At 43.4% G+C, this 19,116-nt stretch overlaps 1 protein-coding gene and 1 long non-coding RNA gene across 6 annotated transcripts in view; both read right to left on the bottom strand.

The window, feature by feature from the left end:
* TBC1D8 (TBC1 domain family member 8) overlaps nt 1–19,116 on the bottom strand; it is a 144,588-nt gene that overhangs the window by 85,053 nt on the left and 40,419 nt on the right. For 3 of the 5 annotated variants that reach the window (XM_082357198.1, XM_082357197.1, XM_082357196.1), the window contains one exon: nt 607–762. The exons of 1 other annotated variant lie outside the window; for it this stretch is intronic. In XM_082357198.1, coding sequence (XP_082213324.1) covers nt 607–762 — 156 coding nt within the window. The remainder of the gene's footprint in view (nt 1–606; nt 763–19,116) is intronic. One more of the 5 variants, XM_082357199.1, reaches the window with a different exon arrangement.
* On the bottom strand, nt 1,630–18,155 carry LOC309612014. Its single transcript, XR_014234887.1, has 2 exons — nt 9,212–18,155; nt 1,630–5,705 (listed from the first exon to the last, which is right to left on the bottom strand). It is a non-coding gene; the product is annotated as an uncharacterized lncRNA (long non-coding RNA).

Genomic DNA, 19,116 nt, shown 5'->3' with positions numbered 1-19,116 from the left:
GGCTCGAACCCGTGTCCCCTGCATTGGCAGGCAGACTCTCAACCACTGCGCCACCAGGGAAGTCCCTTGGTTTTGTTTTTTAATAGAAGGGGCTTCTCAGGGTGCAACGACTCCCAGCCCCAGAGGAGCTGGAGTGACGAGGCAGAGTATTGGACAGTGCGTGCAGGAGGAACTGAGGCTCAGCTGGAGAGGATGCGAAGGTGATTTCTAAATTCCCGTAGGGCTCAGCCGTCCAGTGATTCAGTGCACACGTGGAACAAGGGTGAAGGCTGGCCTAAGACAGACCCAGCCCCAGACATCTCCCCTGCCCTGTTACGGTATACGCACACGCCCCGGACTCGTGTGTTATGTCAGACACAAGATGAAGAAAACGGCTGGATTCACAGCCCCCTGGACCAACACACCACTTGAAAGCCTGGATACCCAAGCTTAGAGCCTCTACACGCTTCCAGTGGTTGGAAAAAAAAACAAAAAGAGAAAGGAAGAACAAAGAGCTCACGGCAGCAGATGAGGTTTTAGAAGGAGTTACCTTCCAGCGTCACGACCATGCAGATACTCATGCTCAGACCTCAAGGTGGGGAACGCTCCACCTGGAACAAAACTCACCCGTGGCCACGGCCCAGTACACGTCCGATCCACTCAGTAACTCACCACATGCTATGGGAGAATACACCTGGGAGCCGGGGACCTGGAGCAGAATTCGAAACGGAGCGACCCGGGCGTTGGAATCCAGCACCGCATCCAGGGCACCCACCAGGCGACCTTCAAGAGACAAGAGGACAACGCACGTGTGAGCACAGGGACAGACAGGCCAGCAGCCCACGTGCAGCCACCCGCTCCCCGCGCACGTGCCCTGCATCTAGGCTCGGCCCCGGGCAGCAGGCCTGGTGCCCAGCTCGTGAAGCCCAGAGATCCAGCTGCCCTGTCCCGTTTCAGAGCATCTGGAACAGAGCCTGGCGTCTGCGGCCACTCAGCGCAGATCTGCAGAATCAATGAGTAAGTGAACAAGGGGCCCCCGGCAAGCCACCCAACCGAGCTTGAGTCTTTGATTCCCCCAGCGGCACCGTACAGGAGGCCACAGCGTGCAGTGAATAAAGGCTAGGGATCCAGGGTCTGACGGCCTGACTTGAATTGTGGCTCCACTACTTTCCAGCTGTGTGACCTTGGGCAAGTTGTTTAACTTCTCTGTGCCCCAGTTTCCCCGTTTGTAAAATGGACTAACCACAGTGTATCTTCCTCACAAGGTAACTGTGAGAATTAAACCAGTTAATGTATGCAGCATTCAGAGGGCTCGGACTATCACCTGGCCGTGAGAAGTACTACCTAAATGTTGCCTATTATTATTATTATTAATTATTATTATTATATCATCATCACAAAGGTGGAAGAATAATCCAGCAGGGAACTGTGAGAAGCAAATAAGAAAACATATTGAGGGACTTCCCAGGTGGTCCAGTGGCTAAGACTCCACGTTCCCAATGCAGGGGGCCCGCGTTCCATCCCTGGTCAGGGAACTAGATCCCACATGCATGCCGCAACTAAGAGTTTGCATGCCTCAACTAAGGAGCCTGTCTGCTGCAACAAAGACCTGGCACAGCCAAATAAATAAATAAAATAAATATTAAAAAAAAAAAAAGAAAACGTATGGAAGTCCTTCACAGACCATGAAGCACACAATGCAAAAGTTTACCATCCTGTTGTCAGGAAAAGCACCAAGAATCGACGGCAGAGGGAAAAAATGACAGCACCTGCTCCTGCCCAATCTTCTATTGCCTGGAACTCAAGACGGTTGAGAGGATTAAGACCCTCTAATTCTTACGTAACAGGCCCTGAGGAAGGGCCACAAGTTTCTGCAGAATGTCCCATAGTTTGGTTTTGTCTGATGCTTCATCATAATTAGAGCATAATTAGATTCAGGTTATACATCTTTGCAATGAGTCACAGAAGTGATGTTGTATCCCTTTTATCCCATCCTATCAGGTGCCAGGCGATTTTGTTCTGTCCCATTACTGGTAACACTCCTTTGACCAGTGGATGAAGAGTGTCTGCCAAGCTTCCGTCCTGTGCGGTATCCCCTTTCTCTTTGTCATTAACAAGCACTCCGTGGAGAATTACTTTGAAACTCTGTTCCTCATTAACTTTTCAACTTATTCATTTAGCCATATCAGTCTGGGTTCACGTTTTCCTACTTTATCCAATGGGTTTGAGGCAGCAGGGAAGGGGGCAGGGCACAACCTTTAAAGAATGGCACAGCCCTTGAGAAAAACTGGATACGACACAGACTGGCTGCTACCACTGTCCCCTCCCCGGCAGATGCCCTCCTCGTCCTATCCAGGCTCCAACTGCCCACGCACCCCACCCCTACACTCACCGTGATCTGTCCCACTTAATGGCTTTAGGGGAAGAAGGGAGAAAGGGCGTGTGGGTTTTTAGAGCAATTATTCCTTAGGCTGCCCACAATATTTGCCTCCTTCCTGGTTGGCTGCTGACTTACGGAAAACTGAGAGGCCTGAAAGCTCTCTGCTTTCATGTAGAATCTGAGCAGAAGCTTAGGGGAGCTCTGATGAAACACACAGGTTGGGGGGAAGGGAGCAGAGGCTGGAGTTAAGGTTGCATTTGTATAAGATTGATGAAACACGTCTGCCTATCAAATATGGGGGGGTAATCAGGAGGCCGATGGAGACTAGAAAAGGACTAAAGACCCTCACCCATCCCACACATGTACACTTGGCACTCCCACCAAAACTCAGAGCTCCGTAAAATCCTGAGCAACAAAAGACGGAAGTGGGCAGGCTGGGCAGTAACTCAGAGCAGAAGCAGTCTTTTTTTTTTTTTTTTTTAATTTTATTGAAGTATAGTTGATTTATTATGTTAATTTCTGCTGTACAGCAAAGTGATTCGGTTTATATATATATATATATATAAAATATATTCTTTTTCATATTCTTTTCCATTACGGTTTATCACGGGATATTGAGTATAGTTCCCTGTGCTCTACAGTAGGACCTTGTTGTTTACCCATCCTGTATATAATAGTTTGCATCTGTTAACCCCAAACTCCTAATCCTCCCCCGGCCCACCCTCCCCCTTGGCAACCACAAGTCTGTTCTCTATGTCTATGAGTTTGTTTCTGTTACGTAGATATGTTTATTCATATTCCACATGTAAGTGACATCATATGGTATTTGTCTTTCTCTTTCTGACTTACTTTACTTAGTACTGATGCCAAAAACCTAGGCTCTGTGCACCAGTGCTGAATCGAATCTCAGAGACAGAGTTTTGGGTGAAGTAGAAAAGAATAGCTTTATTGCTTTGCCAGACAAAGGGGGATACAGCAAGCTCGTGCCCCTTAAAGACTTTAGGTGGTAAAACTGTACATTACCACAATATCAACAGGCTGTAGTGTGACAGTAGATGACATCTGAAAGAACAGCAAGACCCCATCTGAGGAGGAGCCCAAAGACAAAAGAGATCAAAACCAGGACACCTGAGGAATCTGAAACCTCAGGCATCTATAGCTGTAGCTATAGGCACCGACAGCAAACCTTAAACACAGCCCAAGTCATAGTAAGAATAACATACAATTCACAATAAAGAACCACTCTTCAGTTCTTATTACCCGACACATCATGTCTGGCTTTCAACAAAGAATACTGAAAGGCAAGAAAAAACATGATCTGAAGAGCTAGCAAGCATCAGAATGGGCATCGTACATGGCACAGATCTTGGAATTATCACACAAGGAATTTAAAATAACTGTGATTAATAGGTTAAGGGCTCCAATGAAAAGGTAGACAATATGCAAGAATAGATGGGTAATGTAGCAGAGAAATGGAGACTCTACGAACTAGTCAAAAAGAAATGCTAGAAATCAAAAACACACTAAAAGAAATGAAGACTGCATTTGGTGGGCTCATCAGTAGACTGGACACAGCCAAGATGAGCTTGAAGATAAGTAAACAGAAATCTCCCAAACTGAAATACAAAGAGGAAAAAAAGATGAAAAGACAAAAAAGAGCATCCAAGAATTGTGGAGCAACTTTAAAAGGTTTAAGATATACATAAATGGAATACCAGAAGAAGAAAGAGAAAACTGTTGGAAGTTGTAATGGCTGAGAATTGCCTAGAATTAATTACAGACACCAAGCCACAGATACAGGAAGCTCAGACAACATCTAACGGGTTAAATACCAAAAAATACACACATAGGCATATCATATTCAAATTGCAGAAACCAAAGACAAAGGGAAAATCAGAAATGGAAAAAAACAGCTTACCCGTAGAGGAACGAAGAATTACAGCAGACTTCTTGTTAAAAACCATACAAGCAAGAGTGTGGAATGAAATATTTAAAGCATTGAAAGAAAAAAACACCAGCCTAGAATTCTATATCCAGTGAAATTATTCATCAAAAGGAGAAATAAAGAATTTTTTAAGCAAACAAAAACTGAAAAAATACATTTCCAGTAGACCTAACCAGTAATAAATGTTAAAAGAAGTTCTTCAGAGGGAAATAAAAATGATACGTCAGAACTAAGACCTACATAAAGAAAGCAAGTGGTGCGCTGGAGAAGAAATAAAAGCAAAATAAAATATTTTCTTTTTCTTATTTGTAATTGATCTAAAAGTCACTTTTAAAGTAATAATAGTGAAAATGCATTGGGTGATCACAGCACATGGAAGAAGTGAATAGCAGGAATGTCAAAGGATCCGAGGGAAGACATGAAAACACTCTGTTATAAGACAGTGCTATTTGAAGGCAGACTTAGATTAGTTTGAAATGTATATTGCAAACTCTAGGGCAACTCCTACAAAATTTTTTTAAAGAAGTATAATTGATATCCTAAGAGGAGAGAAAATGGAATCATAAAATATTCCATTGAAACCAAACAAGGCAGAAAGAGACTTTTTTTAATGTAATGAAAACAAATATGGTGGACATTAATCCAACTACAGTTCACCCTTGAACAACACAGATTTGAACTGCACAGGTCCACATAATACATGGATATTTTTCAATAGTACATACTACAGTGCTGCATGATCCATGGTTGTTGAATCCCTGGTTGGTCGAATCCATGGATACGGAGGAACCACAGAGCTGGAGGAATCATGGTATTTGGAGCGCTAACTATAAGTTATACACAGATTTTTGACTGCATAGAGGGTCAGGACCCCTAACGCCTGCATTGTTCAAGGGTCAACTATATATTATAATCACTTTCAATGTGAATGGTCTAAACACACTATGAAAAGACTGAGATTTCAGAGTGGATTAAAAAAAATTTTTTTTAAATCTCAGTTGTATGCTGTCCCCAAGAAACCCACTTTATTAAGAGTCAGATTAAAGGAAAAGGGATTGGGGTGGGGAGGGGGGGCACAGTAAAGAAATGGAGAAAGATATACCATGCTAACATTAATGAAAAGAAAGATGGAGTAGCTATATTAATTTTCAGACAGAGTAGACTTCAGAACAAGAAAAATAAAGGGGGGCATTACATAACGATAAAGGGGTAAATTGTGCAAGAAGACATAGCAATCCTTGTGTGCATCTAACAGAGCATCAAAATACATGTAGCAAAAACTGATAGAACTGTAAGGAGAAATAGATTAATATACCACCATAGTTGGGGATTTCAATACCCACCTTTCAGTAACTGATAGATCAAGTAGGTAGAAACTCAGTAAGGATCCATCAACTGGATCTAAATGACATGGATAGAACATTCCATTCAACCACAATAGAATACACATTCTTCAAGTTTGCATGGAATATTCCCCAAGATAGAACATAGTCTGGGCCATAAAACATACCTTAACAAATTTAAATAGAATATAAAATCACATAAAGTACATTCTCAAATTACAGTGGAATTAAACTAGAAATCAGTAACAGAAAGATAGCTGGAAAATCCCCGAATATATGGAGATTAAACACATTTGTAAACAACACATGGGTCAAAGAAGAAGTCTTAAGTTTTTAAATATTTGAACTAAATAAAAATGAAAACACAACTTAGAAAAAACTGTACAATGCAGCAAAAGCAGTGCTTAGAGAGAAATTTACAGTAATAAATGCATAAATTAGAAATGCGGAAAAAACTGAAAATCAATAATCTAAGCTCTTCCTTTAGGAAACTACAGAAAGAAGAGCAACATGATCCTAAAGAAAGCAGAAGAAAATAATAAAAATTGAGCAAAAAAAAAATTAACAAAATAAAAAAACAATAGCAAAAAATCAATAAAACCAAAATCTGATTCTTTGAAAAGATCAGTAAAAGTGATAAGCCTCTAGCTAGGCTAAGGAAGGAAAAATGAGGGAAGATATCAATACAAATTACCAATATCAGAAATGAAAGAGAGGTTATCACTATTGGTCCCTTGGATATTAAAAGGATACTAAAGGAATACCAGGAACAACTCTATACTCATAAATTTGATAACTTACATGAAATGTACCAATTCCTTGAAAGACACAAATTACCAAAACTCACACAAAGAGAACTAAATCATTTGAATAGACCTATATTTATTAAGGAAATTGAATCAATAATTTAAAACCTGCCCAATAAAAGTAAATACCAGGTCCAGATGGTTTCACTGGTGAATCTACTAAATGTTAAGGAAGACATGATAATAATCCTCCACGATCTCTTTTAGAAAAACAAAAGCAGAGGGAACACTCCCTACCTCATTCTCTGAGGCCAGCATTATCCTAATACCAAAACCAGATAAAGATTCTACAATAAAGGAAAACTACAAACCAGAATCTCCCATGCAAAAATCCTCAAAAAAATATTAGCAAATCAAATCCAACAATGTATGAAAAGAATTATGTGCCATAAACAAGTGGGACTTAATCCAGGTATACAAGGCTGGTCTAACATTTGCAAATCAATCACACAACAACCAACTAAAGAAGAAAAATCATATGATCATATCAATCGATGCAGAAAAAGATCTGACAAAAATCCAACATCCATTCATGGTTAAAATCAAACCAACCATCTTTGGGCAAGCTAGGAATCAAGAACCTCTTTAGTTTGATAAGGAATATCTACAAAACACCTACAACTAACATCATAATGGTGAGAAACTGGATGCTTTCCTGCAAAGATGAGGAACAAGGCAAGGATGTCTCCTCTCACTACTCCTACTCAACATCATACTAAAAATTCTAGCTAGTGTAATAAGACAAGAAGAGTAAATAAAAGGTATACAGATAGGAAAGGAAGAAATGAAACTATCTTTGTTCACAGACGACATGCTTGTTTTTATAGAAAAATCCCAAAGAATCAATAAACAGACAAAAAAACAAAAACAGAATAAGCAAATATAGAAAGGCTGCAGGACAGAAGGTTAATATGACAAATGCTTTCCTAAATACCAGCAACGAACAACTGGAATTTTAAAAATGTAAATACCACTGACAATAGCAAAAGGTGTTTTTATTAGGTAGAAATCTAACAAAATATGCACAGGATCTATGTGCAGAAAACTACAAAACTCGATGCAAGAGTTCAAAGAAGATCTAAACAAATGGAGAGATAGTCCACGTTCATGGATTGAAAGACTCAATACTGTTAAGATGTCAATTCATCCCAACCTGATCTATAGATTCAGTGCAATACAATAAGAATCCTGGCAAGCTATTTTGTAGATATTGACAAATCGATTATAAAGTTTACTTGAAAAGGCAAAGACCTAGAAGAGCCAATAACAATACTGAAGAAGAACAAAGTTGGAGGACTCATGCTATACAATTTCAAGACTTAACTACAAAGCTACAGTAATCAAGACAATGTGGTATTGGCAATAGGATACACAGGTCAATGGGAAAGAATCAGATCATATCTCAGAAATATATCCTACAAATACAGTCAACTGATCTTTGACAAAGGAGCAAAGGTATTCAATGAAGGATAGTCTTTTCAACAAATGGTTCTGGAACAATTGGACATCCATATGGAAAAAATTAATTAACCTACGACATAGACCTTACACCTTTCAAATATTAACCCAAAATGAATCACATACCAAGTGCTGACAAAGATGCCAGCAACAGGAGCTGATTCATTGCTGATGGGAATGCTGATGGTACAGCCACTGTGGAAGACAGTTTGGTAGTTCTTGCTGAGCTAAACATATAGTATTACACCATCCAGCAATCACACTCTTAAGTATTCATCCAACTGTTTTGAAAATTCATGTCCACACAAAAACCTGCATACAAATATTTATAGAAGTTGTATTCATAACTGCCCCAAACTGGAAGCAACCAAGCTGTCCTTCAACAGGCGAATGGATAATCAAACTGTGGTACATTATTCAATGGAGTATTATTCAGTGATAAAAAGAAGCAAACTATCAAGTCATGAAAATGGAAGACAGAGAGAGAACTTAAATGCATATTGCTAAGTGAAAGAAGCCCTCCTGAAAAGATTGCATTCTGTATGATTCCAACTATTCTGGAAAAATGAAAAGGGAAAACTACAGCAAGGGTAGAAAAATCAGTGATTGCCAAGAAGAAGCTGAATTAGGCAAACATAGGGGAATTTTAGGGTGATGAAACTACTCCGTATGATATTGTAATTGTGTATACATGACACTATGGCTTTGTCAAAATCCACAGATGTTTCCAGCATAAAGAGTGAAATTTAATGTCTGCAAATTTTGAAAAAAAAATCATTTAGGAGGTCCGGGGGTTCCCGAGTGAATGCAGAATATGACCCAAAAAAATCTAATTGTATTACAAATGTATGAAACAAGGGAGCGAAGGCGGTAAAGGGAAACGGTGTTGACTTAAGTAACTTTGGAAATGAACAGAGTCTTTAGGAAGAAAGGCCAAAGAAATGTACATAAGTTCTGTACTCCATGGAGTCTAGGTTAACAACTCTGATAGATTTCTGGTATACTAGAAATGAGCAAATAAGAAAAAGGATGATGGAAGGTGTAAGCCAGGTTCCTAACCGGAGTGGGAGTTTACAGATAAGCAAGGCAAAGAGGCAAGAATAATGTATACAGTAACGAATCAAAGGCATAGGTATGAACTGATGTTTAGTTTACCATAGATACAAATGGCTACATACAGAAACACTTGCTGATGTGTGTATATACAAGGGTAGTATATATAATTCCTTTCTCTGTCAGCTGAGAGGGCCCAGAAGCCATGAGCACACCCAGAACCCAGATATTGGTTTCTGATACCAACGTCCAGAAAAAGGGGATTAGTGTTCTTTGGAAAAATGGTTGATTCCAGGACTGGAGCAGGAAATATACAAGATGATCCTGGAGCATCTTGTAGTGGCTGAAACATAAGAAACATAAGAAAGTGCTCCAAAAAAAAAAACCAAACAAAAAAAAAAACAAAAAAGTCCCACAGTATGGGAAGTGGAGGGAGCAACTTTTCAGTGGAGAAACCTGACAAGCACTACCTTGGCCAGGTGATTAAGGTCAACATGTCATAAATCACGTTAATCGCATGCACTCTTGATATGATGCAGTAAGAATAGCATTTTACCCCTGTTCTTCCTCCCAAACACCCTTAACCCCACTCTAATCATGAGAAAAACTTCAAATTCCAATTAACGAACATTCTACAAAATACCTGGCCAGTATTCCTCAAAACTGTCATGGTCATTTAAAAACAAGGGAAGTCTGAGAAACTGTCACAGCCCAAATGACGACTAAACGTTAACATAGTATCCTGAATGGGATTCTGGAGCAAAAAAAGACCAAGGAAATCTGAACAAAAGATGGACTTTGGTTAATAATCATACTAGTTTTCTACTGCTGCTGTGACAAGTTACCACATAGTAGCTTAACACAAAACAAACGTATTATCTCACAGTTCTGTAGACCAGAAGTCTGATACGGATCTCACTGAGCGGAAATCAAGGTGTCAACACATGCGTTCCTTTCTGGAGGCTCTGGGTGAGAATCCATCTGCCTGCCTCGTCCAGCTTTAAGAAGCCACTCCCTTTACTTGGCTCACGGCCCCTGCTTCCATCTAAAGCCAGAAACACCAGGATGAGTTCCCCACGCTGCCATCTCTCTGGTTCTCTCTTCAGAGTCCCTCTTCCAGCTTTAAGAACCCTTGTGATTCCATTATTCCCACCTGGATAATCTCCCTAGTTTAAGGTCCGCTGATGAGCAACCGTAATTCCACCTGCGCTCTTAACCCCCCCTTTGCCGTGTAACCTAACGTAGTCCCAGGTTTCAGTCATTATTATGCCTATCACAGTGATCGATCAGTATCAGTTGGTTAATTGCAAGGGTAGTACATGTATTTCCTTACGAACATGTCCATAATAGGACACACTGGGTAAGGATATATGAGAACTCTTTCTACTATCTTCTCAATTTTTCTCTAAACCTAAAACTGTTCTAAAAATAAAGCTTATTAAGAAGAAAAGGACAAGGAAAGTCAGCCCAGTCAATGCCCCCCTGCAGACAAGTGCGGGGGAGGGGGGAGGTGACCCCCCTGTCTGTGCAAATGTGAACTCTCCTGCAGGAACCCCAGGAAGGGGCAGGGGCACTGAATGGGGGAGGGGTAAGCCAGAGCACTCAGGGTGGAACCAAAAGAAGCACAAAGACAAAAGAAATAAGGAGACAAGAGGCCAAGACCGCAGAGAAGATGCAAAGCTGGGAGGAAGGGCAGCGAGAGTTCTCAGCAGGAACACCAAAGTGAGAAGTGAAAACTCCGGAAGAGAAAATTATCCTTCAACTCCTGTTGTTGCACAGGTGCAATAAAGAGGTTAACATGGCAAAGAAATCCTTCAAAGTTATTAGAAAATAGAGTAAAATGTCTGCAAATTTCAAATGGGTCAAAGACAAAAACATATACCCATAAATAAAGCAAATATACGGGGAAATGTTTAGGCGCGGCTCCTAACGGCAGGGTACACAGCCCTGTTTATTCCGCCCTTTTATAAAGAAGCTGAAGAGAACTCACATGGATGTCTTTTACGCAATATCTATTAGCCAGGCGCAGGCTCATTAAAAATATATATACAGTGAAGTTGTACAGTACTGTGTCTGTTTTCTCACGAATCGTCACAAAATCCTCACAGAAATGCACCGTCACCCACAAAGGTGCACCTCTATCTGCATTCACACTGAATGCAGACCTGCCCCTGTTCCTCCAGAAACAGCCCCCCAAAGGCAGGGCAGCGGGCGTGGGGTTTCCTGGTTTCCCTTCCGAGGCAGCTCCATATGGCTTGTCTGGCGCTCCAGGGAAACCCTCCTGGTGCCCCCGGAGCGCAACACTCCTATTTTTAACCGATTTAGAATAACAACTCAGGCTGAGATAGCTGTCGAGTGACATGTTTTATAATTAGGGCCCAAAGAGGGACCTAGGAATAATTTGCTCCTAAGCGAGAAAGCTGTAATTCTTTCATCCTGGCTGCATTTCATGCACGTGGATGGAACCAAATTTAAGATGAAATGACAGCTACTGACCTGGGAACAAGCAAGGATGCTAGAAGAAGCCTTCCCACTGTAACCGAGCGGGACCCTCTGGGGCCTTCCCGGGACAGGCCCCCCGCCCCCATACCCTCTGCTTCAGCTCCTCTCTGAAGTACCTAGATAACAGCATTTGATGCACATTTCCTGAGTAGTTTTACAGATGTGAAACCCACCTCCCCACCAAATGGAAGACGTTAACTACTTGATGACCATGAGCACGTAGCCCCAGGACTCCTGGAGCCTAAGGACTGATAATATGAACCCCTGTGACACCACCCAGTTACCCAACATCAGTCAGAGGATTGTGCACGAGCTGATCAGGTACCCTGTGACACCGCTCCCTCATCTGGCTTTTAGAAGTGCTTTGCAGAAACCCTTCAGGGAGCTTGGGGCTTTTCAGGGCATGAGCCACCCATCTCCTTGCATAGCCCTGCAATAAACCTTTCTCTGCTCCAAACTCTGACATTTTGGTGTGTTTGGCCTCTCTGTGCGTTGGATACACGAACTTGCGCCAACGCCACTGCCTCCTGGCTCTTACAACCTCTGTGCTGGGCCTGGAAACTCACCACAGGCAGTGGTGACAGTTCTCCGCTCTTAATAGTAATAACACCAGAGTGTAATGAAACCCATTTTGAAGACCAGCAACACCCATCCCCCACGAAAAGCATTTTAATGAAAGTCAGTAAACCAGAAAGCCTAAAGTCTTTTTTTTCCCTCCTGCTTTAAAGAAAGCAGATCCTCCTAATGGCCTTGGGCTTCGAAACAGTATACCTAAGCAGCCCCATGACAAAAACTTCTCTCTCTCCAGTGAAGGCCTTCTCATCACAGCTCACCGGCATCAGTGTGACAGCGCATTCACAGGGCACCAGCTCAGCACCGTACACCCCGTCGGGAAACCAATCTGGGCTACATCTGTGTCTTCATGTTAGGGCTGTGTGGTTTGGCTATTGTCTCTGTTTTGGAGGCTTAGGGGGAAAAGCAAATAAAGGACCAGAATAAATGCGAAAGCTTAGTTGTGCAAAGTAACAACCAAAAAAGGATCACATAAAGTCCTTTCTACTGAGTATCAAAGAGAGAAGATAAAGGTTAGGGTATCTGCATTCTCAACATGAGAATGTTGACAATTCCCCTATTCAAAATATATAAAATTCATAACCCGAATTACTAAACTTCGAATTCCTTTTTACAAAGAATTTGACAGAATTCCATATATCTTTTCGTGTGATTCCCTTATGAGTCCCACACATCTCCACCAAACCAGGAGTTGCCTGTGCTATTTTCAGAGAACGCGGCAGCTTGGTGGGCGAAGCCACAGGGTAACCAGTCACGCAGTGGGTAACACGGGCAGTCATGTGCCCATCACGGGCGGCAGGATGAGCATGCCGAGTCCACAGCACGGGCCCATGAGCAAGTGACGGTCCAGAGACGAGGGCTCCAAGGGCCTCGCCAAAGAGGGATTCCAGGGACTTCCCTGGCGGTCCAGTGGTTAGGACTCCTCACTTCGACTGCAGGGAGCATGGGTTCGATCCGTGGTTGGGGGAACTAAGATCCCACATGCCACATTATGTGGCCAAAAAATAAAAAATAGATAAAAAAGAACAAAAAAAGAAAAAGGGAGAGCGAAGGATTCCAGCCCCGTTCTCGAGAACAGGAGAGGCAACCACCAAGCCCTCACCTGCTCACTGTGTCCCAGATACATGGGGACAAGGACAGCCACACAGCGACCCCTGGTTTCTCAGGAAACCGAGAGACAACACACAGAGCGTACAGCTGCTAGCTCTGGTCAGCCAGGGGGCTCACTGCCAGACTGGCTGTCCTGTTCACGCCGGAATTAAAGGAGAGATTTTTTTTTTTTTTTTTTTTTTTGTCTTCAGTCCAAAACCGTGAAAATTCTTTACTGGGTACAGAGTTTCAGTTTTCTAAGATGCAAAGAGCTCTGGAGATGGGCAGTGGTGATGGTTGCATAACAGTGTGAATGTACTTAACACCACTGAACTGTACACTGAAAAACAGTTAAGGCGGTCAGTTTTATGTTATGTGTTTTTTACCACAATCTTCTTTAAACTGTGAGAATTCTAATGGTCAGAAATGTCTGCAGTTGGGCTCCTAAGTAAGTATAAAAACTTCTCCTAACCCCATCCCCCAAGTGACTAATCATAAATGCATCTGAACATAAATGTCCACGCTGCTGAACCCTGGCACGTTCTTCTAGAAGCTCCATAAATAACCCTTGGATGGGGACCAAGCCGTCTGTTTTGGCTCACACTTAACGTACGGATCCTGCCATCGTGAACCTCCAAGCAGGGTGACGAAATACTCAAAATATGTGACAGCAAGAATCCTGCACTGAAACGCCATCGTGACAGCCAGTTCCAAAGCAGGGGCTGCCCTGCCTTACAGACACGTGTTCCTGTGGGTATGACGAAACGCTCTTCTGAGAATTGCCCAGAATGTCCATCCATTTGGTCCGTCCATTTACCTGGTCTTCCGGTATGATGCTTATGCATAGCAAGTAGCATTCAATTCTTGTAGAACAGGGATGATTCAAGGATATGAAATGAAAGGGCAAGGGACACCACGAAAGAAGGAAAACCAAGACTCAACAAAGGGCTTGGCTTTAAGATCTGATACAGTTGTCAAATGAAACACCAGCCGCCAGAGCATCTGGGGTAGACAGGGATGGATACTTGGTCCACCTCCACCGCCGAGCCCAGCACGATCCAGGGGCACCCAGAGCTCTTCCCTGGGCACTATGAAATGGGGCCTGACTGCTCCAGGACTGCCCACTCACCCGCCTGATGGGTCCACCCCCTGCTAATCCACCCTTCCCATTCTGTTTGGCTCTTTCCAGAAACCTCACTGTCACCCCCTTTTTTTTTTAACGTACAAAAAGCCGTACATAATTAACATATACAACTTAAGGGTTTTGAAGATAAGTATACACCCATGAAACCATCACCATAATCTATGCCATAAACATTGCCCATCACCTCTAAAAGTTTCCTCTCGGCCTTTTATTAATATGTATATCTATAATGTGATACGAACATTTAACGTAAGATCTACCCTCTTAACAAATGTTTAAGTATACAGTATTGTTAACTATGGCTGTTACATGCTGTGCAGTAGACCTCTAGGACGTATTCACCTTGTATAACCAAAACTTCATGCCCTTTGACTAACACCTCCCCGTTTTCCCCTCCCCCAGCCCCCGGCAACCACCATTCCACTCTCTGCTTCTCTGAGTTTGATGATTTTAGATTCATCACATGTGTGGTATTATGTGGTATGAGTCCTTCTGTGACTGGCTTGTTTCACTTAGCATAATATCCTCAAGGTTTATCCATGTTGTCGCAAATGGTAGGCTCTCCTTCTTTTTTAAGGCACGGTCACCCATTTTAATCCTGGACTTTCCTTCCTTATATTCCCTAACCCATGAAGATCTCCTAACCCCTGAAGACCATCCCTAATCCATGAAGCCTAGAAAAACAAGTCGCAAAATTACATCATACTGACCATGTTGCAATCAAATACAGCAGAAGAGGCTGTATTCCCTTGCCAGTTTCTGCTACTTCAAAACAACCAAAATCCTTTGGCAAAACATTTCTGATCTCTCAATTCTGTGAGAAACTGTCTTGGGTCAAGTATTTTAATGGCCTGATGCATGTGGTACCTACAGGCTGTGAAAGGAGACTTTACTTTTTTTTCACCACACCTCTAGGCATGAGGGCGGGATCTTAGTTCCCTGACCACGGATCGAACCCACACCCCCTTCAGTGGAAGCACAGAGTCCTAAACACCGGACCGCCAGGGAGGAGACTTCCCATTTGAGATGGAATAATTTAGCATTTTTGATGTCTCATGGTTAATAAGCCCAACAGGTATCACCTGTATCCCCCAAATCACACAAAGGTTATAAAGAACAGCTTTTCCAAAAATCTTCCCTAAAAAAATAAGACCCAGTCTCAATTTGTCCTCCTAAGGCAATCTACGTTTTTTGGCTTTGATTTTCTTGATTAAGAAATGAACACATTTTTGCTGTAGAAACTTGGGGAAATACATCGAAGCACAACGGAGAAAATTAAACTTATCTCACATCTTGCCACCTGTCAACAGCCCTTGGTATATGTCCTCCTCATGGCGTCTTTTCTAACTAGTCACAGATTTAGACGATTAAGTTTCCACACTGGGGATATCATGGCTTGGAAGTTAAAAAGAAACGACTGAACCTGAAACGCAAAGAAGTCTCCTTTCATGCTGGGAGACGGTTGCAGAAAGGCAGGGCAACTTGCTCAACAAGACTCCTAGGTGCTGCACAAACGAGTTTTACCAGCCGAATCTAATCATAAGTACAGCTTGCCGGCACCTGGAGCTGCTACAACCACGAGCTGACCGGCACCTCACAAACCTCACTTTTGCTTAATGGCCCTGTACATAATTGAAGGCAGGAAACGGAGCTTAGGGGCAGTCAAGGAGCACAGAGAAATAAATAAGATAAAGCAACAGTGCCTCCTTTGCAAAATGGAAATCAAGAGGAGGGTCAAAAAGGTCAGTGGAGCAAGACAGTTCCATCGGCTCAAGTTCAAAGCAAAAGACGGTACCCGGTGGACTCCAGCGCCTCACGTTGTAAACACAGCCCCCAACTCCCACCCGACCCCCACTCCCACCCCACCCCCCGCCCCGGGGGAGCCTGTAAAACTGCAAACAAGTCTTTAGAAGGGATGAGTCCGCCTGTTTCATCAGGCTTACTGATACAGCCGCTCGTGCACAATTTTTAAAACACACTTTTATTGGCCACCTACTACATGCCAGTGTTGTCCGCGTTTGTAAACTGCAGCCAGTGAGGCCACAGCAGGTTCCATTCAGCTGGGAAGTGAAGGGTGCAGGTGCGTGGACCAAGAGAGGTCAAGTTTAGCACATCGGTGTTTGCAACAACTGTCTTCCACAACCCCTTACGACCTTCGCAATCAAGCCCATACTTACTTCTGACTTTCATTTTGACACTTCTGTCCTTGACCATGACAGAGTCTTTTCAGGCATCAAATTATAGCTAATTCGCTACAACTGAGTGTTGGAAGCTTCCAGCCCCCAGGAGCCCTCTTCCTCTAAGTGCCTGTTTAAGGGGACGTAAGGGGGCGGAGCAGAGACCCTGCATCAGCTCCTAACACCGGGTGCACCTGGCTCCTCTCGCGCCCTTAGGAAACACCTGCAGAATGAGTCCTCTGAATAAAATCAAATCAGAGAACACGGTTCTTTAAGCTCACTTGGGGGAAACTGTCTCCATATGCCACAAGTAGCTGGAGTTTTGTTTGCTGTGGATTCTGATCTTGAAATCCGATTACTCAAAGCCGGCCATCTGTCACCCCCTTTCAGTGACTCGCAGGCTCTGTTACAGAACTCTACTAATCTTATCTTGGGCTAAAGCAGAAGATAAGTGTTTCTGTAACTAAATTTATCGAAGGGATTAAGTAGGTTTTCTCGTCTTCTGTTTTTTGTTTTGCCTGCCCTCAATGTGTACTCAGAAATGCTAAGCCTTCCATTCTATAGGGTCCTACGGATTCAGATTAATGAACCATTAATTCAGGAAAGCAGAAAACAGGAGGAGAGAGCAGGGGGGTAAGGAGAATATACTCCTTCCCCAAGGAAAGAAAGAAATGGATTTACCCCCATCACCCATGGTCGGCCTTCCCCTAGGGTGACATTGTTGCAGACCTGGTCTGTAACCAGCGTCTTCAGGTCCTAAGAAAGCCGTGGACCAGGCTCAGCCATGTGCGGGTCATAAGCGGTTCTGTGGCAGAAACAGGAGGAAAGGGAGAGAGGGTAAGACAGAGGCTTGGCCCCCGGCTCTAAGGCCATCATACATCATGGGAACAGGGGTTCCTTCACCTGTCTTTAGAAAATCTTTCTTTCTGGACCCAAGATGCACATCTGCCCACATGCATGGGCAGAGACCCTGTGGGAAAAGCAAACTTGGAGCCAGTAATCAGAAAAAAATCAAACTAAAATTTAATAAGTCAGAATGGGGGAGACTTAGCAGGAGCAACTGACTTCCTCAGACTCACGGACGTCTCTTTATTCCAGGGAGTTTTCCACTGGGAATTCTGATCTTGAAATCTGCCTGTTCAAAGTCTGCCATTGCCAAAGTCACCGCAGCCTTCAAGGCTCTGGGTCCCGACGACAAGCCAGTGCAGGGCACTTGCTGGCAAAGCGCTCTGACATTTACTCTGCAGATGCACGCCCGGCAGTAACCGTGGAGGCAAGCCATCTCACGGCCGGGGGCCCTTCCATTCTGAGCACTTTTATGCTGCAGAGGCCACTCGCCAGCAGAAACCGGGTCAAGTCCATGTCACGTAAGGCTGATGACACACGAGAATCCCAACAGACAAGCAACTTTCAGCAGGGTGTGGGTTAGCCAAGCTCTAAAAAGCTCTCTTTACACATTCAAGACAAGTTTAAGTTGTTAAAGTAATGAGAATGGAAACGGAAATAAAAATAAACACAATCCGGGCTTGCCTGGTGGCACAGTGGTTAAGAATCCGCCTGCCAATCCAGGGGTTCAAGCCCTGGTCCGGGAAGATCCCACATGCTGCGGAGCTACTAAGCCCGTGCGCCACAACTCCTGAGCCTGCGCTCTAGAGCTCGTGAGCCACAACTACTGAGACCATGTGCCACAACTACTGAAGCCCGCACGCCTAGAGCCTGTGCTCCACAAGGGAAGCCACCACAATGAGAAGCCCACACACTACAACGAAGAGTAGCCCCTGCTCTCCGCAACTAGAGAAAGCCCACGCACAGCAGTGAAGACCCGATGCAGCCAAAAATAAATAAATAAATAAATTTTTTTTTAAAAAGTACTTTTAAAAAAATTTAAAAAATAAAAATAAACACAATCCTACCACCCACTCAATCCTACCACCTCAACAAATCAAACGAACGTCTTGTTTCCACGTTTCCTTCTATTAAATGGGTGGTATCTATTTCATTCAGAAAAGCAAGGAGGGCAGTAAAGTGGTACCTTAGTACTTAGAGCTTAGTACTGAGTACTTAGACCTGCATAATGTCTCCAATGCCCTGAGAAGGCCCAGAAGACTTATGGACTCCATTCCACTGGATACCCCAAAGAACCATCAGTCAGTCTAAACCAGGTAAGTCGTATGTTGTTCCAGACTCACAAAGTCCTGGGTTCAAATCCTGACTCTGTCCTATGTTAGCTGTGTGCCTTAGTGTCCTGTCCAATAAGGTCTGCATGGACGTTAAAACACGTACAGAGCACCTGGACCACACACCTGTTACAGACTGAATTGTGTACCCCCCCCAAAAAAAGATGCTGAAGTCCTAATCCCCTAATCCCTAATTGTGTATCCCCCCCAAAAAAGATGCTGAAGTACCTTAGGGTGTGACCTTATTAAAACAGGGTCATTGCAGGCGTAATTATTAGTTAAAATGAGGTTATACTGGTATAGGGTAGGTGCCCCTAATCTACTCTGACTGGTGACCCTGTGAGAAGATGGCCATGTGAAGACAGACACAGGGGGAGAAGGCCTTATGACGATGAAGGCAGTGAACGGAGCGATGCAGCTGCAAGGGGGCCCAAAGACTTCCAGCCACCACCAGAAGTGAGGAAGAGGCCAGAGCGGATTCCCCTAGAGG

This window comes from Balaenoptera borealis (genome assembly GCF_965194805.1).
Source record: "Balaenoptera borealis genome assembly, chromosome: 15".
NCBI classification, from domain to species: Eukaryota; Metazoa; Chordata; class Mammalia; order Artiodactyla; family Balaenopteridae; genus Balaenoptera; species Balaenoptera borealis.
The sequence above is the reverse complement of the archived record's forward strand: the minus strand, read 5'-3'. Positions and strand labels throughout refer to the sequence as shown.